General features: G+C 44.7%; 1 protein-coding gene and 1 non-coding gene across 3 annotated transcripts in view; both read left to right on the forward strand.

Annotated features, from left to right (window-relative positions):
- Window positions 1-6,171: 6,171 nt before the first annotated feature.
- LOC118655775 (Snf2 related CREBBP activator protein) overlaps window positions 6,172-23,215 on the forward strand; it is a 38,614-nt gene continuing 21,570 nt past the window's right edge. Inside the window, exons 1-18 of one of the 2 annotated variants that reach the window (XM_036308081.1) lie at window positions 6,172-6,240; window positions 7,641-7,714; window positions 8,520-8,782; window positions 10,255-10,506; window positions 12,587-12,772; window positions 13,017-13,157; window positions 15,415-15,637; window positions 15,753-16,027; window positions 16,655-16,745; window positions 16,878-16,967; window positions 18,219-18,407; window positions 18,498-18,829; window positions 18,931-19,108; window positions 20,082-20,218; window positions 20,441-20,610; window positions 20,726-20,918; window positions 22,337-22,473; window positions 22,570-22,756. In XM_036308081.1, coding sequence (XP_036163974.1) covers window positions 8,729-8,782; window positions 10,255-10,506; window positions 12,587-12,772; window positions 13,017-13,157; window positions 15,415-15,637; window positions 15,753-16,027; window positions 16,655-16,745; window positions 16,878-16,967; window positions 18,219-18,407; window positions 18,498-18,829; window positions 18,931-19,108; window positions 20,082-20,218; window positions 20,441-20,610; window positions 20,726-20,918; window positions 22,337-22,473; window positions 22,570-22,756 — 2,835 coding nt within the window. In that variant the 5' untranslated portion in view covers window positions 6,172-6,240; window positions 7,641-7,714; window positions 8,520-8,728. Of the gene's footprint in view, window positions 6,241-7,044; window positions 7,235-7,640; window positions 7,715-8,519; window positions 8,783-10,254; window positions 10,507-12,586; window positions 12,773-13,016; window positions 13,158-15,414; window positions 15,638-15,752; window positions 16,028-16,654; window positions 16,746-16,877; window positions 16,968-18,218; window positions 18,408-18,497; window positions 18,830-18,930; window positions 19,109-20,081; window positions 20,219-20,440; window positions 20,611-20,725; window positions 20,919-22,336; window positions 22,474-22,569; window positions 22,757-23,215 lie in introns of those variants that run through there. The other variant, XM_036308079.1, reaches the window with a different exon arrangement.
- On the forward strand, window positions 16,440-16,568 carry LOC118657196. The gene has a single exon (XR_004967920.1). It is a non-coding gene; the product is annotated as a small nucleolar RNA SNORA30/SNORA37 family (small nucleolar RNA).

A 23,215-nucleotide genomic window follows, 5' to 3' on the forward strand; every position in this document is an offset into this window, starting at 1 on the left:
TATGGCAGTTTTTCAATTTTGTTCTCCTTCAATATTGTGTTGGCTATTCTGGGTCTTTTGCCCCTCCATATAAACTTTGGAATTAGTCCATTGATATCCACAGAACAACTTACTGAGATTTTGATTGGGATTGCATTAAATCTATGGATCAAGTTTGGAAGAAAAACTGAAATCTTGATGATATTGAGTCTTTATCATTCATTTTTCATCCAACCAAAATTTCATTTGTAAATGTGAACCAACAATCTCTTTCTCACCAGGTTGTTTGAAATGTTTTTCATTAATGTATTAGTTATCTAGAGAGTACTTCAAACTCTGTAATAATGTCCCTGCTCTCAGAGAGTTTATCTTGGGTAGGGAGATATACAATAAACAAGCATATAAATAAATTAATAATTTCAGATAAGTGAGGAAAACATGTGATAGAGTGACTGGCAGTGAAAAGGATACTTAATACCAGGAAACTTCTCAGAGGAGGCAATGTTTGAACTATGATCTTCATGAAAAGGGAGAAATAGCCATGAGAAAAAAATTCAGACAACAAAGATGAGGGCTTTGGGAGCAGCAGAAATGAACTCCATGGATGGTTTAGAGAAGAGCATGGTGGCTATAGTATAGTGAGCAAGGGGTAAATGAAGTTAAAAAAAAAAACAAAAACAGGCAGGTGTCAATGCCTATAGAGTTATTTTTATTTTTTTATAAAGTTAGTTTTAAATTTTAAGTATAAAATACATGCTGCAAGGTACATAAATTTTAAGTGCACAGCTCAGAGAATGTTTACATCTGTACACACCCTTGGATATAACTTCATTCAGATCAAGACATAGAACAGAGGTCAGGAAACTTTTTTTGTAAAGTGTCAGATAGAAAATAGTTTAGACTTTGTGGGCCTATGGTTTCAGTTGCAACTACTCAGCTCTGCTATTGCAGCCGGAAAGAAGCCATAGATGCTATGTAAGTGGATGCACACAGCTTTTTCAATAAACCTTTGGTGAACACTGAAATTTTAATCATATAGAATTTTCATGTGTCACAAAATACTAGTCTCATTGTGATTTTTTCCTCAACCACTTGAAAATGTAAAAAGCATTCTTAGCTTATGGGCTGTATAAAAACATTTAGTGGGCAGGACTTGCCCTTCAGGCCATAGTTTACCAAATTCTTATTTAATTCATTTTTAGTATCCTCCTTGTACCTCCTCTCAGTAAAATCCCTCTCCCCCAAAATTATTACTATGATTTTGTCACCATCAATTAATTTTGCCTGCTCTGGAACTTTAAAGAAATGGAATCATATGTATACAGTCTTATTAGAGGCCCAGTGCATGAAATTCGTGCATGGGTGTGGTCCCTAGGCCTGGCCGGTGATTGAAGCATGAGCATCTGGCATGGAAGAGCAGGTCCCAGCTGACCTCTTGACCTCTGGGGCTTGGGCAGCACCTGGGACCCCATACGCCCCTCTCTGCCTGAGTCACCAGCCAGATGCCATGGGTCAGGGCACAGTGTGGGCCTCTGGGCCACCCAGGGGTGCCACACAAAAGCCAGGTGGGCAGCGCACTCTCTCCTGGCCGGCCTCGCAGACTGGCTCCTGTGCGAACCCACAGAGAGCACAACTGGCCCCTGCGGTCCCAGCGGCTGCAGCTTGGCTCACCCTGAAGAGGCCACACTGGGACCTGAGCACGGGGCTTCCCTGGCACAGGAGGGTAGCAGGCAGAGTGAGAGCGAGCTCCCTGGACACTGAGCATTCTCACCACACCTCTGTCCTCATCACCCCCGCCCCCAGGTGGTCAGTGAACATCATAGCAAGCAGTCGAACTCCCGGTCTCCGGGTCAGTGGAACCACTGCCTGAGGGGACAATTTGCATATTAGGCTTTTGTTATATAGGATGCTTGGCTTCTTCAGCTCATCATGTCTGTTCTGTGATGATTTAAGTGGACTAAGATGCCATTTGGAGGTCTTAAGTTTGAGAGCAACATGATCTGATTTACATGAAAAAGACACTCTGCTTGCTATATGAATAATGGAGTGAAGGGGAATAGGAGTGGAAGTGGAAGCCCGGTTAGGAGTAATCCAAGCAAGAGGTGATGGTAACTGGTCCAGGGTAATAGTCATGGAAATAGGAGGTTTGGATTTGAGTTTGAGACCATGTGTTTTTTATTATTTTATTATTTTTTTAGAGTGAAAATTACTTTATATTTTATTGATTACTGATGAAGCAAAACATTTAATTTTTTAATTATTATTTTTTTATTGCTTAAAGTATTACAAAGGGTATTACATATGTGTCCTTTTTTTCCCCCCGCCCTTGACAATCCCCTGGCCTCCCCTACCCCCCAGTGTCTTATGTCCATTGGTTATGCTTATATGCATGCATACAAGTCCTTTGGTTGATCTCTTACCCCCAACCCTCCTGCCCCCCAACCCTCCCGGCCTTCCTGCTGCAGTTTGACAATCTGTTTGAGGCAGCTCTGCCTCTGTATCTATTATTGTTCAAAAGTTTATAATGGTCTCTATTATCCATGAATGAGTGAGATCATGTGGTATTTTTCCTTCATTGACTGGCTTATTTCACGTAGCATAATGCTCTCCAGTTCCATCCATGCCGTTGCAAATGGTAAGAGTTCCTTCTTTTTTACAGCAGCATAGTATTCCATCATGTAGATGTACCACAGTTTTCTAATCCATTCATCTACTGATGGGCACTTAGGCTGTTTCCAGATCTTAGCTATGGTGAATTGTGCTGCTATGAACATAGGGGTGCATATATCCTTTATGATTGGTGTTTCTGGTTTCTTGGGATATATTCTTAGAAGTGGGATCACAGGGTCAAATGGAAGTTCCATTTGTAGTTTTTTGAGGAAACTCCATACTGTCTTCCATAGTGGCTGCACCAGTCTGCATTCCCACCAGCAGTGCATGAGTGTTCCTTTTTCTCCACATCCTCTCCAGCACTTGTCGTTTGTTGACTTGTTGATGATAGCCAGTCTGACAGGTGTGAGATGGTACCTCATTGTTGTTTTGATTTGCATCTCTCGGATGATTAGTGACTTTGAGCATGTTTTCATATGTCTCTTGGCTTTCTGAATGTCCTCTTTTGAAAGGTGTCTATTTAGGTCCTTTGCCCATTTTTTGATTGGATGAGTTGTATGAGTTCCCTATAAATTTTGGAGATTAGGCCCTTATCAGATATGACATTGGCAAATATGTTTTCCCACGCTGTGGGTTTTCTCATTGTTCTGTTGATGGTTTCTTTTGCTGTGCAGAAGCTTTTTATTTTGATGTAGTCCCATTTGTTCATTTTCTCTTTAGTTTCAAGTGCCCTAGGAGCTGTATCAGTGAAGAAATTGCTTCGGCATATGTCTGAGATTTTGTTGCCTTTGGATTCTTCTAGAATGTTTATGGTTTCCTGTCGTACATTTAAGTCCTTTATCCATTTTGAGTTTATTTTTGTGTATGGTGTAAGTTGGTGGTCTAGTTTCATTTTCTTGCATCTATCTGTCCAATTTTCCCAACACCATTTATTGAAGAGACTATCTTGGCTCCATTGTATGTTCTTGCCTCCTTTGTCAAATATTAATTGAGCATAGTGGTTCGGGCCGATTTCTGGGCTCTCTATTCTATTCCATTGATCTATATGTCTGTTCTTGTGCCAGTATCAGGCAGTTTTGAGAACAGTGGCTTTGTAATACATCCTGATATCTGGTATTGAGATCCCACCTACTTTGTTCTTTCTCAGGGTTGCTGCAGCTATTCGGGGTCTTTTTTTATTCCAGATGACTTTTTGGAGAGTTCGTTCTAGATCTGTGAAGTATGCCGTTGGTATTTTAATGGGAAGTGCGTTGAATTTATAGATTGCTTTGGGTAGTATGGACATTTTAATGATGTTGATTCTACCAATCCATGAACACGGTATGTTCTTCCATCTGTTTATGTCTTCTTCTATCTCTTTTTTCAACGTCCTGTAGTTTTCTGAGTAGAGGTCTTTTACCTCTTTAGTTAAGTTTATTCCTAGGTAGCTTAATTTTTTTTGTGCGATGGTAAATGGGATTGTTTTTATAATCTCTCTTTCTGAAAGTTCACTATTGGTGTATATAAATGCCTCAGATTTCTTGTGGTTAATTTTGTATCCTGCTACATTGCCAAATTCATGTATTAAGTCTAGTAGCTTTTTGATGGAGTCTCTAGGGTCTTGTATGTATACCATGTATTTTTTAAAGTATTATAATGCAAATAACTCATATTAATTTCCTGAATCTTTCTGAGACTGGAATCATGAATTTGCATGTATTAACTATGTCTCTATACTTAAAGGGTTAATAATACCTTTTGGAGTGGTGTAGACAGACCATGAATCCACATACAATGCAATCAGTGCCTTAAGAAGCCTAGGAAGCTATGGGAGCCAGAATGGTGTTATACCAGCCTGGGGGTGGTCAAGAGAGATCACCTGGGGGTTGTGGTCCTTGAGCTAAATTCTAAGAAGGAATAGTTTAAAACAGCAGTCACCAACCTTTCGGACCTCACAGACCACCAGTGGTCCATGGACCACTGGTTGCCGTCCGCTGGTTTAAAGGATGAAAAGGTATATGGGAAGGCCAAATGATGTGAAATCTCTTGGAAGTTCAGTGTGGTTCTATGATGAGATCTCATAAATATATGAGTCTGGCCTGAAAAAAGGCTTTGAACTGGATCTAAATGGTTGGGCATTCCACCATTTATTCAATCAAACAACTACTCCTAGGTGCTTCTATGTGCCTTGAGACTCAAGGAGAGGCCTGAGGTGGCAAACTAGAAACCTGAGGGCTGAATCGGACCAGCACATGTATTTTGCCCCACATTCCTATAGGATCACTGGAATAGTGGTTTTAACGGTGGCTGTTCTTTAAGACGGAGTATATGGTCTCCTGTTCTTCACATTCCTCCTTTGCTTCTCTTCACCTTATTTACACTACTTCCTGGCCCTTTGAGGTTTTTGTTGAAAGTAAAATAGGACTTCTAGTCAACGACACACAGAGAGAGAATGATCAACATTTGAATAGGGAAGAGCTAACCTAAGTAGATGAAGAGGAGATGAGAGCTTTATCAGGGCTTCCTAGCCTGACTCCTAGGGTGGACTTTAGGTGGTGCAATCAAACATGTATATTTATTGATTTCAGAGAGAGGAAGAGGGAGATAACATCAATGATGTGAGAAAATCATCGATCAGCTGCCTCCTACATGCCCCCTACTGGGGACGGAGCCCACCTGGGTATGTAACCTGGAAAGGTGACCTCCTAGTTCATAGGTTGATTGACGCTCAACCACTGAACCACACCAGCCAGGCAGGTGGTGCAATTTGTGAGTGTGAGCATCCTTGTGACTTAGACTGCTTGGCTATGAATCTTGGCTTTGGGCTCCGTCACTAGTTTATAAGCCTCAATTCATTTGTAAAATGGGTGTATTGTTGAGATTAAATGTATAAAGTGGCCTTAGTAGACATTAACTGCTATTCTTATTCTATCCTGGGGTTAGGGTATCGATTTTCAAAGGGGTTCTTAACCTGGAAGTTGGCCAACAGATGGCACAGGTGTTTGGGAGCTATCTGCTATACCACCCTTCTCTAAAAGGAAGCAGCTCTATCTATGTCGAGTGGATGGCAGTGGGAATCCGGAGGCCCCGCTCCACTGCTAACTTGTTGAAAGTTCCTGACAAATTGCTTCAGCTTTCTGGGTAATCTACCAAAAGGGGGGAACTGGTTCGACTTGGCAGCCGCAGTGCAGCTCAGGGGCAGCTTCAGTGAGGCAGGGTAAAGACATTCCGCCGCGGGTCAAGCGCGGAGCCTCCGGGCCAACTACACCTCCCAGCCTGCTTTGCGCCTCGGACAGCGCCCTACGCTAGCACGCGAGCCTCTCCGCATTTCCAACCTCCAGTTACCGTCTCTCGCGAGAGGACGGGCCGCGCCGGCGGTAGCGATAGCTGTAGTGGTGCTGGTGCAGGTGGTGGCGGCCGAGACGGCAGCGGCCATTTTGGTGAGGCCTCGGAAACGGCGGCGGCGGCGGCGGTTCGCTGGGGCTACCGTCTCATTTTTCCCACCCACCGCCCGCACCTTTGTGGTGTGAGAGGAGGCAGTGGAAGCAAGGCGGTGGCAGTAGCCGCAGGCCCCCGGGGAATTTAAAGGCCGCGAAGGCGGCGGCCAAGAGGGGGTCCTCCCCCCTCCTCTTCTGCGGGAGGGGGGTGGTGCGTACGCCCCCGAGGACGCAGGTAAGGAGAGGGAGACAAGATGGCGGACGCTCCAGAGTTCCCCCTCCCCTGACGGGTGACTGCGCGCGCATCTTTCCGCCACCGCCTTCCCTCCCTCCTTCCCGGGGTGCTGCGCGCGCACCTTCGGCCGGGGCCCCGGGGCCGGTACGCGAGGCTGTCGGCGCGCGCCCATAGAGAGACAGGCTGAGGGGGGCCAGGCCGGCCGGCACTGGGCCTGGGCGCGTCTCCTCTCCCTTCCCGCCCGTCTGCGCACGCGTGCCTGAGCGAGCGAGCGAGCCCTGAGAGGACGGACCCAGGTGTGCTCCTGCCCGCCCACCAACCCCAGCCCCTCTCAGGGGCGCGCGGGAAGAGGAAGGGGGGCGTGAGATGAGTCGTCGGGGCGTGCGCCCACCATATCCAGTCAGGGACCAGGATCTGGCTGCTCGAACCCTTCCTTATCACGGCCTTTCGCGGTCTGGTGGTGGTGGGGCTTCCGGACGGGCAGGGATGCGAGGCTACCCAGCCCTGCGACCCTTGTGTGCGTGGGCTTGGGTTCTGGCGGGAGCCCCCGGGCGATGCGCGCAGCCGGCTCTCTCCGCCTCCAGCCGCGCACGCGCGGGCCCCTCCCCCACTCGCGCATGTTGGGTGGGGTGTTCGTCCAGGAGGGGGCGGGGCTACCTCAGGGCTAGTGGCCACTGGGGGTAGAGGTCAGGGGTCATGCCGGGTGGGACTGTTGGGAGGGGTGTGGGGCGGTAATGACGCCGGGGTGAGGCGTCCTAGCCAGCTGCCTGTGTTCCAGGTAGCTCGGGTCCTGGCTGTTGAGGAGGGGGCGAGCCAGAGGCAGCACCGGGGCCGAGGATTTCCTTAAACACGGGGAAACACTTCCGGGCCTTGTGTGGATTTGCCCGCCTGTTTCCGGGCCATGTTTCTTTGCGAGGCGGCCTTGCTCACAGGCTTGTTCCTCTCATGTTTCCTGCGGTAGCTCTAGTGTTTCGGGAAGTGTCTCCTGGTGCAGGTACGGGAGTCAGGGGCCCGGCCCCGAGGAAGGGTGCGTTCTCCTGTGACAGCGTCCTGTTCTCACTGCAAGGAGAGCAGCTGCCAGGCCCCTCGCACCTTTCCAGCTTCTAGATGTGACAAGTTTTTTTCTTGGTTATTTGCCCGCCAGTCAGTTGTAGGAACCTTTCACCCTTAGGCTTTTTGAACTTTTTTTTTTTTTTTTGCTTCCCTGTCTTCCCCCTAGTCAGAATCTGGATTTGCTTTGATTTTTTGAAATTCGAGCTTTTCCTAATACTGTAACTCTTTTTTTCAGCCTTGCACTGATTTGGGTATACTTAAAAGCCTCAAAAGTTGGTGTAAAGAAGGCTTGGATGGATGTTGGTAAATGTGGATTGATTCCTCACTGCTGTTTTCTTCTGTTTCAGTTGTGATTCCCCTCAGTACGGCGGCACCGTGGAAGTACAGACTTTCACAGGGGGTGTGGTCTCAGCTCACACAGGTAAGGGCTCAGATACCATTTTGTGTACTGATGCTAATGAGAGAAACGTTTGAGATAACGAGAGAAATTATAGCTTAGTATTTCTGGGTTGATGATAACATCCCAACAGTAGACCTGGGACTGTGGATAGAGAAAGGTTTGCTCACCCTGGCTCTGCCAAGGAGAATAGCATGTCCTCCCTGGTTTTGGCATTAGCCTACCTAAGTTTAAGTCCTCCAACCACTTCCTTACTGTGACCTTACGCAAGTCATTTGTTGTCTTTGTATCCTGATTTTTTCTAACTTGTAAAATACAGAAAATATTAGAATGTAAGCTCCATTTAGGTCAGGATTTTTTCTGCATGGCTTTATCCTTAGTATGTAGAAGGAACTAATTGAATAATTATGAAATGAAAAGTACTTGGTTCATAAGGTACATAAGAGGGTATAGAAAACATCAAGTACCAAGTAAAGTATCTGACACATGTCCTAACCGGTTTGGCTCAGTGGATGGAGCGTCGGCCTGTGGACTGAAGGGTCCCGGGTTCGATTCCGGCCAAGGGCATGTACCTTGGTTGCGGACACATCCCCGGTGGGAGGTGTGCAAGAGGCAGCTGATCGATGTTTCTAACTCTCTATCCCTCTCTCTTCCTCTCTGTAAAAAATCAATAAAAGATATTTAAAAAAAAAAAGTATCTGACACATAGTAGATGCTCAAGAAATGCAGACTATAAACAATGTTTACTTTTTAATGTTATCTTTGCTTATTTAAAAGATTCTTTAATATTTTAAAAATCCCATTTCTACTCTTTTCTACCCTACTTTAGGTGCTCCAGAGGCCAGTGGACCTGAGCGGAGGCTGGGACGCCCTAGTGGGCCCCGGGCCCTGGAAGGCGGGTCCCGGTGGCCTGTGGCCCAGAATGAGGCCAGCTCCCAGCATGCCCTGCAGCCGGACGCCAACCCCTCGGCCAGCAGCAGTGGTGACAACGACCCAGTCGTACTTCAGGCATCCAAAGAGGAGCCTGGGAGTGGGACCATGCAGAGCAGCCCCTCCCCTGCTCACCCTCAACTCCCAGTCCTACAGACACAGGTTTGAAAGTGGGGAGAGTTCCTTCTCTGCTTCTGCTTTGTGGGCTGCTGGCTCTGAGGCAGAAGAGCAGGACCTAGCCATATTTCTATGATCCTAGCTACCTTGACACTGAAGTAGGGGAGAATCTTCAGGTGGACTGGTAAACCTGTTGGATACTTACATTGTATTTGATTTTTTTTTTTTAATTTAGTCTATTCTTTTTTTTAAAAATATATATTTTATTGGTTTTTTTACAGAGAGGAAGGGAGAGGGAATAGAGAGTTAGAAACATCGATGAGAGAGAAACATCGATCAGCTGCCTCTTGCACACCTCCTACTGGGGATGTGCCCACAACCAAGGTACGTGCCCTTGGGAGGGCCGGAATCGAACTTGTGACCCTTCAGTCCGAAGGCTGACACTCTATCCACTGAGCCAAACCGGCCAGGGCTGTATTTGATATTGTGTCATTGATCACTGAGAGTCTGGAAATTCCTTGTTACCTGAAAAACGTTGAAATAGGCCAGGTTGGAAATGGAGGTTGAGACAATATGCTCCCAAGACTGACTGCTTTGCAAATAGCTCAGTTTCTTTCTCAGTACTGGAATAAGTTAAGCGTTATGGATGGTGTGTGTGTGTGTAGTGTTCATTCCTTTTTCATACCAAGGAAGTTAAGGGAGTGGGGGAGGGGGGAATCATGGCTTTTTAAACTAGACTGACCTAGGTTTGTGTACAGTAGGCTTTTGATGGTTATGGATTTGAAATTTATAATTTTCCTGAGCAGCTAGGAAACGTTGTGACATAGTCTTTTGTCATTTAGCCGAGTAGGAATTTAAGTAGCACACTGAAGCTTGTGTGCTGGAGTGAATTTAATGAGTTCTCTCACAATCCACATTTAAGTAGGACTTTGTTCTCTCCTTCATATTGCTTGTGCAAGACCTTGTAAAATAATAGGTGGGTGTTTGAAGACAGTGGCCACACCCCCATCCCTTTCCCCTTACACCTCACCAGTAAAGCAAACTACCAAGACTGGTAATAAAGAGGTTTAGGTGATCTTGTGGGGTTTTTGTTTGTTTTTTTGAGGCCTTTTGAATTTGGTGGTAGCTCAAATTTATTTGCATAGGTGAATCTGCCATACTTGATGGGAAAATAGGGATTTATTTGTGTAAGTGAAATCATTGAGGTCCTGAAAAGTTCATTAAAATTTGAAATCATCTGCTATAGTATTTTTGAATACTATAGCTGTGAAAGAATAGGATATAGTATTCTTTAACACCATTAGGCTATAACTCCTCTTGCATGCCAGACTTCTATTATAAGTTTGGTCTGCCCTCTTGAACACCTTAAAACTTTACCACGTAGGTTTGTGTTTATAAGATGAGGTTGATACATTACTTCAGAGCTTTTTTCTTGTAAAGATAGAGTGAAATAATGTACTTTAAACTCCCTGTACAGTGTTAAGCATTCATTTTATCTTTCATTTTTCCTTTTCTAGATGGTGTCGGACGGCATGACAGGCAGCAATCCTGTGTCCCCTGCCTCATCCAGTTCCCCAGCCTCTAGTGGGGCAGGTGGCATCTCCCCCCAGCATATAGCTCAAGATTCCTCTCTGGATGGACCTCCAGGGCCCCCAGATGGTGCCACCGTGTCCCTGGAGGGGCTCAGCTTACTCCAGGCCGCTGACTTAGCTAACAAGGGCCCAAAGTGGGAGAAGAGCCATGCTGAGATCGCAGAGCAGGCCAAGCATGTATGTATTGGGAGGGCTCATGAGGATTCTTGATAATTTTCTTCCCTGAACGCCTATGTTCCATGGATATTTTACATTTCTTTTCTCATTATGTGTAAGTTCTGCCTTAATTTACATGATCTTGAGCAAGTGTCTTGAACTCTGAGCCTCTTCTCTTTTTCTATAAAATAGAGCTAGTGTAATAGTCTATAGCAGAGGTTCTCAACCTGTGGGTCGTGACCCCTTTGGGGGTCGAACAACCCTTTCACAGGGGTCGCCTAAGACCATCGGAAAACATATATAGTTACATATTGTTTTTGTGATTAATCACTATGCTTTAATTATGTAACAATGAAAATACATCCTGTATATCAGATATTTACATTACGATTCATAACAGTAGCAAAATTACAGTTATGGAGTAGCAACGAAAATAATTTTATGGTTGGGGGTCACCACAACATGAGAAACTGTATTAAAGGGTCGCAGCATTAGCAAGTTTGAGAACCACTGGTCTATAGGCTGTTAGGACATAACATTAAAGACATCAAAGTGCTTTGTAAGCTGTGAGGCTCTTAAGATTTACTGGTTGCTGCTGCTTTATTTACCCGGTGGTGAGTGTGGTCCTGGGCCTGCAGCCTCGCACCAGCTGGACAATTGTTAGATATGCACATTCTTACTCCTCTCTTCCTACCCATTCACACTAAAGGGTGGGGCCCGCAATCTGTCTTTAAAAGCACTTCAGGTGATCCTCATGCATGCCCATATTGTTCCTGATATTTTCTTCATCAGATCATTTAGTTTCGTGATTCATGTCTGGCTGTTACTTCCTCTGGATTAGTTTTTGTCAGGAGAGCTAAGAATAATGAGGGCAGTTGTCTTCAGTTTTTAAGTCATGTCTCTTAAATGAAAAATATTAAAATGTTTTTATTTTTCCTCTTATGAAATACAGGGTGGGGCAAAATATGTTCACAGTTTATATGTAAAATATTACAATAAATAATCTATAATAATAAAAGTGTAATATGCGAATTAGACCAGACGTCCTTCTAGACATCCTTCCGGATGAAGCCGGGGCTGCAAGGGATGCCCGGGTCCTGGGTGCTAGAGGGAAGCCGGTGCTGGCAGCAGGGGAAAGAAGGCCTACTCTTGCATAAATTCCATGCATTGGGCCTCTAGTACAAGAATAAAATGTTTCATATACTTACAACTGTAAATCTACTCTTGCTCTACCTTGTATAATCAATGTAGAAACAATGTTTTTTTTCGTTAATCCTCACCCGAGGATATTTTTTCATTGATTTTTAGGGCGGGTGGAAGAGAGAGGGAAAGACATAAACATCGATGTGAAACACATCGATTGGTTGCCTCCTGCACGAGCCCTGACCAGGGCCCAGGCCAGGGAAGAGCCTGCAGCCAAGGTACATGCCCTTGACTGGAATCGAACTGGACCCTTTGGTTCGCAGGCCAACACTCTATCCACTGAGCCAAACTGGCTAGGGCAGCAATATTATTTCTTATTGTGGTAAGCACTTAGTTTTTTGGTGTATAACTTTTCAGTATTTTCACCAAAATATATTTTTCTAAAAATAGTATTTAAAACAAACAAAATTGTGTAAATTGGGCTTTATAGCATACTTCTCATCATGAACATGCTCCTGCATAAGTAGAATTCTACAGTGAGAAGAACCCTTATATCTAGAGTCAGTAAAGAAACTTGTGCTCCCTCCTTCTTTGGGAAGTACCCTTGGGATATGTTTTCCGAAGTCTTGCCTATATATTTGTGGGGAGTGGAGATTGTGTGAAATAATGGAAAGAGCATTAAATTTGGTGTTTGGAGTCATTAGACATATTTTTAATCCTCAGCTTGTTAATACTTCCTAGCTATGTGATCTCAGTTAAATCACATAATCTGCCTGATGGTTACTTTAATCATTTGAAGATGATATAATACCTACTTGTAGGATTGATATGTGGACTTAAGACAGCGTGAAACATTCAGTCCAGCCAGTTTCTATGCGTAGTCAGTGCTCAGGAGTTCAGCATGGTCGTGAGGTGAAGTATATGCCCAGTAACGATTGGCCTCGCTCTCCCTCAATAGGAGGCTGAGATTGAGACTCGGATTGCTGAGCTTCGGAAGGAGGGTTTCTGGTCACTGAAGAGGCTGCCTAAAGTACCTGAGCCCCCTCGCCCCAAAGGCCACTGGGACTATCTGTGTGAGGAGATGCAGTGGCTATCTGCTGACTTCGCTCAGGAGCGCCGTTGGAAACGGGGTGTGGCCCGTAAGGTATGTCTTCCAACTGCGTCTACTTTCCATTTCTTTTTCAGGTTTGTTTTTTGTTTTTTTGATGGGTGGGTTGATTGGAGGGAAACTAAACAGAACAGTGTAGGATGCTTATTAATGCCAAGTCTCAGGAGGCAAGCTGACTTCCCAGGTTTCTTGGCCTTGATTATTTTCTTCGCTTTTGACTTGGGGAGAGGGCAGGAGTCTGGCCATGGAGCGTTTCTATGCTGGGTCCTCATTTCCACAGGTAGTGCGAATGGTGATCCGGCACCATGAGGAACAACGACAGAAAGAGGAACGGGCCCGGAGGGAGGAGCAGGCTAAGCTGCGCCGAATCGCCTCCGCCATGGCCAAGGATGTCAGGCAGTTCTGGAGCAATGTGGAGAAGGTAGGCAGCAGGGATTGGGAAAGGTAGATGCCTTGGGTTTGATTGGTGGGTAGTGTGGTAGCAGGAATGATCAAAACTGTGAGAGAGTGAAATTATGATTTCAAGCAATTTTAGTGACATTTCTATTGTACATTGGACCTTTCTTGCATTAAGTGTTATTAAGAAGAAAGAAATACAGTGGAAAATAGGCCCTGCCTTTGGAGATAGTTTTAAATTTTTATTTTCTAATTACAGCTGACATTTAATATACTGGTTTCAGGTATGCAATATAGTGGTCAGACATCTATATAACTTACGAAGTGATCCCTTGATAAGTCCAGCACACCCTTGACACCATACATAGTTATTACCATATTATTGGCCATATTCCTTGTGCTATACTTTACATCCCCATGACTATTTCTAACTGCCATTTTGTACTTCTTAATCCCTTCACCTTTATCACCCAGCCCTCCAATCTCCTTCATTTCTGGCAACTATCAGTTTGTTCTCTGTATCTATGAGTTTTGTTTCTGTTTTGTTTGTTCACTTATTTTGTTTTTTAGATACATATAAGTGGAAATCATATGATACTCGTATTTTTCAGTCTCTATTTCCATCCATGTTGTCACAAATGGCAAGATTGCATTCTTTTTTTATGGCAGAGTAGTATGCCATTGTATATATGTACCACATCTCTCTTTTTTTTTTTTTTAAGGGAGGAAGGGAGAGAGAGAAATACTGATTTGTTGTTCTTTGTACTTATGCGTTCATTGGTTGATTCTTGTATGTGCCCTGACCTGGGATTGAACCTGCAACCTTAGCATATTGGGACAATGCTGTCTATCTGGCCAGGGCTATACCACATCTTTTTTTTTTTTTTTTTTTAATGTTTTTATTGATTTGCGAGAGAGAGAGAGAGATCGATGAGAGAGAAACATTGGTCAGCTGCCTTGTGCATGCCCCAAACCGGAGATCAAGCCTGCAACCCAGGCATGTGTTCTGATCAGGAATCAAACTGGTGACCTCTTGGTGTATGATTCAGTGCTCACCCACTGAGGCACGCCTATCAGCGTGTACCACATATTTATTCGCTGTCTCTCCATGGACACTTAAGTTGCTTCCTACCTTGGCTATTGTAAAGAATGCTACAGTGAATATGGGGGTGCATATTTCTTTTTGAATTAGTATTTTGGAATTACTAATATTCTTCAGAAATATACCCAAAAGTGTGACTGCTGGGTCATATGGTAGTTTTATTTTTAATTTTTGAGGTTCTTAGTTTTTATTATTTTGAGGAATCTCTTTGCTGTTTTCCATAATGGCTGTACCAATATGCAATCCCACTGACGACACACGAGTGTTCCCTTTTCTCTGCATCCTCACCAACATTTGTTGTTTGCTGATTTATTGATGACAGCCATTCTGACAGGAGTGAGGTGATATCTTATTGTGGTTTTAATTTGCACTTCTCTGATGATTACTAGCCATCTATATGTCCTCTCTGCCCTATTTTTAATTGGATTAGGGATTATTAATAGGACTTATTGAGTCCTCTAGGCCATCTGTCTTTTGCAAGGCACTCAGCATACTTTTTCTAAAACTTATTTGTGCCAGTTACCTGCTTAAATACCATCAAAGTTCTCATTACTAAATTGTTCACATATATTTACGTCATTGTTTCTCAAACACTACATGGCTTTTGTTTATATTTCCAGTCTTTTGTTTTCTGCCAGCTCCTTTTCTCTTTTCCATCGCAAACTGTTCCTTCTTTTGCACATCCCTGGCCATTAATATATGGCTCTTTCTGCTGCTGGAAATGCCTTTTTCCTCATTCCACTTAGTGAAGAGCTACTTAGACTTTAAGGTTTAGCTCCAGCCCTGGCCAGTGTGGCTCAGTTGGTTGGAGCATCGTCCCGTACACCAAAAGGTGACAGGTTCGATCCCCAGTCAGAGCTCATGTAGAGGCAGCTGGTAGATGTTTCTCTCTCATATCAGTGTTTCTCTTCCCCTCTCTCCCAATTCAATTAAAAAAAAGAAAAAAAAGATTCAGCTCCAGATACATTTGCAAACCTTTCTCTTGCCTGAAGCTAAGCTGGCTCTTCTCTCCCCTGTGCTCCCTTTTTGTTTTCCTCAGAAGCACCATTAAGTACATGTAGTTCATCCTCCTAAAAAGCCATCCAAGGCCTAGCATAGGTGGAGACTTCCCTAAATGTTGTGTAACAGTACATGAATAAAAGATTATCTTGGTGAACCATCCATGTCATGCTTGTGGCAGGTGGTGCAATTCAAGCAACAGTCCCGGCTGGAGGAAAAGCGCAAAAAGGCTCTGGACCTGCACCTGGACTTCATTGTGGGGCAAACGGAAAAGTACTCCGACCTTCTATCTCAGAGCCTCAACCAGCCAGTAGCCTCCAGCAAAGCTGGCTCCTCCCCTTGTCTTGGCTCTTCCTCAGCTGCCTCTAGTCCTCCACCCCCAGTTTCCCAGCTGGATGATGAAGGTGTGTGTCCTCTTTGGCTCTGTTACTCCTCCTCATGTACCCTTTCAAGAGCTGAAAACCCACCCTGTGGCTTGCAGGGCCCCGTGGACTTTGTGACCTTGTTCTCCTGCTATAGATGGGGACTTCCAACCCCAAGAGGAGGAAGAGGATGATGAGGAGACGATTGAGGTTGAAGAACAGCAGGAAGGCAATGATGCAGAGACGCAGAGGCGTGAGATTGAGCTGCTTAAACGTGAGGGAGAACTGCCACTGGAAGAGCTGCTCCGTTCCCTTCCCCCTCAGCTGCTAGGAGGGCCTTGCAGCCCCTCAAGAACCCCATCATCTCATGATAGTGACACCAGAGATGAACCTGAAGATGGTGGTGAAGAAGAGTCCTCTCAAGTGTTGAAGGTGTGGGCAGAAGGGATAGGGGGAGGGCTCAGAGTGGGGCAGGGATGGGATTCTGGTCTATAAGGTTAGATACGGTTTTCAGGAGTTCTCGCTGTTTAAAGGTAATTTTCGGGCTCTCATTTGGGGGTAACTAAGGAAGAATCAAGGTTGGGGCAAGTTACAGTCTGAGATGGGCAGAGTTTCTAATGCCATAATGGAAGTCTACTGTACTCTACTCTTTAAATTACTGTGTGACCTTAAAAAATACTTACGCTGGCCCTTGCCACTTCTATGAAATGGACCTAATACTCCCTTACTGGTTTGTAGATTTGGAGCTGGGATGGTAACCTTTAAGTCTCTTTTGGACCTAATTTCTCTGTTTCTTCATATGTCTGCATGCATGGGAATGGGGTTGGGGGCCTATATTTGTTATCTAGCACTTTCACAGGTCCTCCCCCAGGCAGTGGGGCCAGGATTTGGTAGCTGGTGCTGAAAGAAAACCCTTGATTGCATCCTTGCCCTGGGATTGTGCCAGTGGCAGCTTTCACTCAATGGCACAGAGAAACTGTTCTGTAGCATTGTATTCTCATTGTGCCTTTCTCCTGTTTTAACCTTAGGCCTTCTTCCTTTTCATCCTTTGACACACAGGTAAACCCCCCACCCTCTGTTACACAGCGTAACAAACAGCCTTGGCATCCAGATGAAGACGATGAAGAGTTCACTGCCAATGAGGATGAAGGTTAGACCTATGCTCTTTATCCTGTTCCCCTTAACCCTTGAATAGTTTGGACCTAATGTCAGGCTTTCTTACCTCTTCCACTTAGACTGTGTGTCTCTTCCCTATTGATAATAGCTTTATTCTCTTTCCTAGCGGAGGATGAAGAGGATACCATAGCAGCTGAGGAGCAGTTGGAAGGGGAGGTGGATCATGCCATGGAGCTGAGCGAGTTGGCTCGAGAAGGTGACATTCACTAGACATTTTAATGAACATCTACTTTGGTGTCTCCTCTGCAGAGTGACAGGGATAAAGAGATGAACAAGACACATTTTATCCTCCTAGGGCAGTGATGGCGAACCTTTTGAGCTCGGTGTGTCAGCATTTTGAAAAACCCTAACTTAACTCTGGTGCCATGTCATATATAGAAATTTTTTGACATTTGCAACCATAGTAAAACAAAGATTTATATTTTTGATATTTATTTTATATATTTAAATGCCATTTAACAAAGAAAAATCAACCAAAAAAATGAGTTCGCATGTCACCTCTGACACGCGTGTCATAGGTTCGCCATCACTGTCCTAGAGGAACTCCTAGATCTGATGACAAAGACAAATTTGTAAGTGAATACTTAAAAATAGAATATGATGACTAATTATGATGGCATTTTGAACAAAGTAATGTGAGAGCTCATGGAGAGAAGGGCTGTTGTGAAAGGATTTGGGTTATGTTTTACCTAAACCTCAAAGCAGGGGTGGGGCACCTTTCTTCTGCCAAGGGCCATTTGGATATTTATAACATCATTCATGGGCCATACAAAATTATTAACTTAGAAATTAGCCTGCTATATTTGGTCAAACATTTAACCCCTTGAGTGCTGGGGAGTGCGATTGCGCTCCTCCTGTCTTTCGCCAAAAGTGCCGGGAGCGCTATCAAAGCTTCGAAATGGCGTCCAGTTCTAAGTCTGCTTTTATTAGTGATGATGGTATTGCTAAATATGTCAATGTAGTAAAGGTTTCCTTAAGTTTTTGAATATATAACTTCATTTACTTGAGGTTCATAATTTTTTTCCTAAACTGCTGTAAAATCAGCAAAAATGCCTTGGCAATTTTAGCATAGTTCCTAGGATATTGGTTGGCACTCAAAGGGTTAATTAACTCACCACCCCCCCCCCCCCCCCCCCCCCACGCCCCAATGCCTTGGCAGGGCCAGACCAAATCATTTTGCAGTCCGGAAGTTCCCACCCCTGCCTTAAAGGGAGGTTCATCACATTGATATTATCCTTCCCAATGGAAGGCAGCACCATCCATGGCTCTAGCCCATGTTGTAAGACTTGGCTTTAGTAGCTGGTGCTGAAAGTAAACTTTTCGTTGCCTTTCCTCGGGCCTGGGCCTAGCAGTATCTACAGAGACCTAGGTAAAGCAAATGGCACCCTCAGACCTCTTCTTCCTTCCCCTCGATGCATCCAAAAACTTACTCTCTCTTTTTCTTCAGGTGAGCTATCTGTGGAGGAGCTGTTGCAGCGGTATGCAGGAGCCTATGCCTCGGATGCGTCTGCCCCAGGTTCTGGGAGTAGTGAAGAGGAAGAGGAAGATGAGGTTGACGCTAACAGCTCTGACTGTGAACCAGAGGGGGCCACAGAAGCTGAAGAGGCTCCTCAGGAGGATAGTAGCAGTCAGTCAGGTAAATGTGTGGTTATGAGGCAGGCGCTGGGGAGGGTAGGCACTGGAGGAGCAGGTATGGTTAACACTAAGCCTTGGTCTTGTGCTTTAGACTCTTCGGAGGAGCAGAGTGAGGACGAGGAAGATGAGCATTCCGAGGAGGAAGAAACAAGCGGGAGTTCAGAATCAGAGGAATCTGAGTCTGACGAGTCTGAGGAGTCCCAGTCACAGAGCCAAGCAGATGAGGAGGAGGAGGAGGAGGAGGATGACTTTGGGGTGGAGTACTTGCTTGCCCGGGATGAAGAGCAGAGTGAGGCAGATGGGGGCAGTGGACCTCCCACCCCAGGGCCCACCACCACTCTAGGCCCTAAGAAAGAAATTACTGACATCGCTGCAGCAGCTGAAAGTCTCCAACCCAAGGGTTACACCTTGGCTACTACCCAGGTGGTATCCCTAGGCCCCCAGCTTCTGCTTTCTCATATCTTGACTTCTCTGTTTCTCAGTGACATGCCTCAGTTCACCTTGACACCTCTCTTCCCTACCAGGTGAAGACACCTATTCCCTTGCTCCTGCGGGGCCAGCTCCGGGAGTACCAACATATTGGGTTGGACTGGCTGGTTACCATGTATGAGAAGAAGCTTAATGGCATTCTTGCTGATGAAATGGGGCTGGGCAAGACGATCCAGACTATCTCCCTGCTTGCCCACTTGGCTTGTGAGAAAGGTAACTAGACAGGGCCCCTTCCTCTTGGGTCTCCTTGGGGGTGACTCCAGCTACAGGATAGTGAAATACTCTTTTGCTGGAATCTTAATAGCCTCATTGACTGGTCAGTAACTGTATAGCAAGGCCAGCATAAGTGCTGGGATTCTTAGGAAGGGCCATGAGGACAGACTGGTCAGGGTTAGGCGTGAGGAGCAAGAACCTTAAATTGTATATCTCCTTGCCTTCTCTCGTTCTTATTTTTAAAAATTCATCTGTTTAAAATCTTTCTGCATTTTATTTATTTATTTAAATATGTATTTTTATTGACTTCAGAGCGGAAGGTAGAGGGAGAGAGATAAAAACGTCAATGATGAGGCCGAAACCGGTTTGGCTCAGTGGATAGAGCGTCGGCCTGCAGACTGAAAGGTCCCAGGTTCGATTCCGGTCAAGGGCATGTACCTGGGTTGCGGGCACATCCCCAGTAGGAGATGTGCAGGAGGCGGCTGATCGATGTTTCTCTCTCATCGATGTTTCTAACTCTCTATCTCTCTCCCTTCCTCTCTGTAAAAAATCAATAAAATATATTAAAAAAAAAAAATACAAATGCTTTAAAAAAAAAAAAAAAACGTCAATGATGAGAATCATTGATTGGCTGCCTGGGGATTTAGCCTGCAACTCGGGCATGTGCCCTAACTGGAAATCGAACCATGACTTCTTGGTTCATAGTCATCACTCAATCACTGAGCCATGCTGGGCGGGCTGAATTTTACTTTTTTTAATCATGTATTGACATGTTACTTTCAGGTGTATAACATTATTTAGTACTTGTATACATTGTGAAATGATCACAATAAACATGTCATCATACATATTACAAACAATTACTTTTCTATGATGAGAACTTTTAGGATCTGTCTTAGCAACTTTCAAATAATACAGTATAGTACTGACTATAGTTACCATGTTATACATCTCTCATTCTTTTGCTAAACAGGTAACTGGGGTCCTCATTTGATCATTGTCCCCACCAGTGTGATGTTGAACTGGGAGATGGAACTGAAGCGTTGGTGCCCCAGCTTTAAAATTCTCACTTACTATGGAGCCCAGAAAGAGAGGAAGCTCAAGCGGCAGGTTTGCTCCTCCATGTGACCACCTCTCTCCCCACAGTTGATGCCTCATTTTTTTTTAGGCCCTTTTTCTTCAGATGAATTTCTTTCCCTCCCCTTTCTATTGCTTCATTCTGCTTCTGTTTCCTCCCAACCTGATTTCTGTCTCCTGAGGGCCTTAGCATGTCTTCCCTTTACCCTTTTTTTTTTTCCCCCTCACTATCTCTACTTTCTCTTGATACCTCAGGGCTGGACCAAGCCCAATGCCTTCCATGTGTGTATCACGTCTTACAAGCTGGTGCTGCAAGATCACCAGGCCTTTCGCCGCAAAAACTGGCGCTATCTCATTCTGGATGAGGCTCAGAACATCAAAAACTTCAAGTCACAGCGTTGGCAGTCACTGCTCAACTTCAACAGGTGGAAATGGAGTTGTAGATTCATGGGAGGGTTGATTGGGTCTGAAGGGTGGGATGCTTGGAAGGTTGAGAATTTGCTGACTATCCTCCCTTTAATTCCCTCTGTCTCTTTGCAGCCAGAGACGCCTGCTCCTGACAGGAACTCCCTTGCAGAATAGCCTCATGGAGCTGTGGTCCTTGATGCACTTTTTGATGCCCCATGTCTTCCAGTCTCACCGCGAGTTCAAAGAGTGGTTCTCTAACCCCCTAACTGGCATGATTGAGGGCAGCCAAGAGTACAATGAAGGTCTAGTCAAACGCCTCCACAAGGTAGGGCCTGCAACAGTTTGTCAGGGGTCTTGGGAATGGTGAGGAACTAAGGGCAGAAAACCTTTAGGGAGAGGGAAGTCAGACAGATAGGCTGAATTCACCCATTTGTCAAGCTTCAGTGTTTTCTTTAATGGGAGACATGTCTGTGCGTATTCTCTGAGTAGAATAATATTGCTCATCAGTCCCTGCTTGGATTTCTCTTTACCTGGCTTTCCTCAACTTTGTATTTTTATTGCGTTTCTTTTCTCTCCCCCTCTTTCTCTTCCTCCCTCTCTCCCTCCCTTTTCCTCTCTCCCTGTCTCCCTCCCTTCCTTCCTCTCCTCTCCTCCTCTCTTTCTCTTTCCCCTCTCACTCCCTCCCTCCTCCCTTTCTTATGTTTTTTTGTCTTCTCTTTGTCATTTTTAAATAACATCTCTCAGCATTATGATTTTTTTTTTTTAATATTTTTTTATTGATTTTTTTACAGAGAGGAAGGGAGAGAGATAGAGAGTTAGAAACATCGATGAGAGAGAATCATCGATCAGCTGCCTCCTGCACATCTCCTACTGGGGATATGCCTGCAACCCAGGTACATGCCCTTGACCGGAATCGAACCTGGGACCTCTCAGTCCACAGGCCGACGCTCTATCCACTGAGCCAAACCGATTTCGGCAGCATTCTGATCTTTACTTTTTTTGTCTCCCAATTTATGTATCTCACTCATAAGGCTTTAAAGACTCCAATTTGTGTTTTTAATTCCTCAACTCTGTAGACCACTTGGCCTGTATTTGAATTTGACTTTATGTCTTTAATTGAAAGTTGCTGTTGAACTCAATTCTGTTTTAGCCCAAACATCTCATGTTTTATAGCCTATTTCTATTCCATTTTGGTCCATCACACCATCATTTTGGTAAATCATAGAAACCAGTAAGTCTTCCTCAACTATACCTCTTCATCTCCATTCACTTCTTCCATGTTAACTTAATGACTGTGTCTTGTCAGATTTTGCCTCCTGAAATCTCACATTTGCCTTTTGTTTTCTATGCTGCTGTCACTGCCCCAGTTTTTGTTCTCAGCTTCTCTCCTGGACTTACTTTCATGATCTTGAATATTTGCATTTACTGTAATTTGAGTCATCCCTCCTGTGCAGGTAGTTGCTCTGCGCTCAGTGCTCTTCTTTATCACTTCTTATGTTGTGGCATTATAATAATAACGTCTGTCCTTCAGCAGATAGTAGATTCCTTGAGAGAAAGGAGGGCTTGCATCTGACTCATCTTTGTGTGATTAGTTCTGGGCATGCTACAAAGCTCCATGAGTATTTACTTAGGGGACTAAGGCAGTGCCCAGCTGATCATCAAGCCAAGACCCAGCTAGAAGAGCTAGACTAGGGCTCAGTCTCCTGCTGTTCTCCTGTCAGCCTCTTGATTATTTACTTTTAGGTTTTGCGGCCTTTTTTGTTGCGCCGAGTTAAGGTGGATGTTGAGAAGCAGATGCCTAAAAAGTATGAGCATGTTATCCGCTGCCGGCTCTCCAAGCGCCAACGCTATCTCTATGATGACTTCATGGCACAAACTACGTAAGGGAGAACTGAGGGTGGGTCCTGGGACTCTAGATTATAGCAAAGGTCAGAGGTGAGAGTTAGGGTGCCCTATTTATTTTTCTTCTCTCCCAGAACTAAAGAGACACTAGCCACGGGCCATTTCATGAGCGTCATCAACATTTTGATGCAGCTGCGAAAAGTCTGTAATCATCCAAACCTGTTTGACCCTAGACCTGTTACCTCCCCCTTCATCACCCCAGGCATCTGCTTCAGCACCGCCTCTCTGGTCCTACGGGCCACTGATATCCATCCCCTCCAGGTAAGTAGTTGCCCCCAAGGTTATTGGCCCTATCCCAAACCTTAATTTATTTTCTTTAGGCTAAAGTCTGACCTTTTGCATCTTTCCTTCTCCTATCATCTTAAAACTATTCCCCTGCTTTTATTATTTTTTTAGCTGTGTCACTTCAGGCAAGCTAATTATTAACCTCTAACCCTAAGTTTGCTTGCCCTTCAAAATCGGGATTATATAGCCTATTTTGCAGTAGGTTTGTGAGAATTTTGTTAATCTTTTTGAAAGGGGTTGGCATGTTAACATTTAATTATTTTGTTTTTCTATTTCCTCTTTTTGGCTACTTCGTACCGGCTCCCTCCAATTTTTTTTTTTAATATATATATTTTTTATTTCAGAGAAGAAGGGAGAAGGGGGTGAGAGATAGAAACATCAGTGATGAGAGAGAATCATCTATCGGTTGCCTCCTGCACACCCACTACTGGGATC

Source organism: Myotis myotis, unplaced genomic scaffold (assembly GCF_014108235.1).
Source record: "Myotis myotis isolate mMyoMyo1 unplaced genomic scaffold, mMyoMyo1.p scaffold_m19_p_5, whole genome shotgun sequence".
Lineage (NCBI taxonomy): Eukaryota > Metazoa > Chordata > Mammalia > Chiroptera > Vespertilionidae > Myotis > Myotis myotis.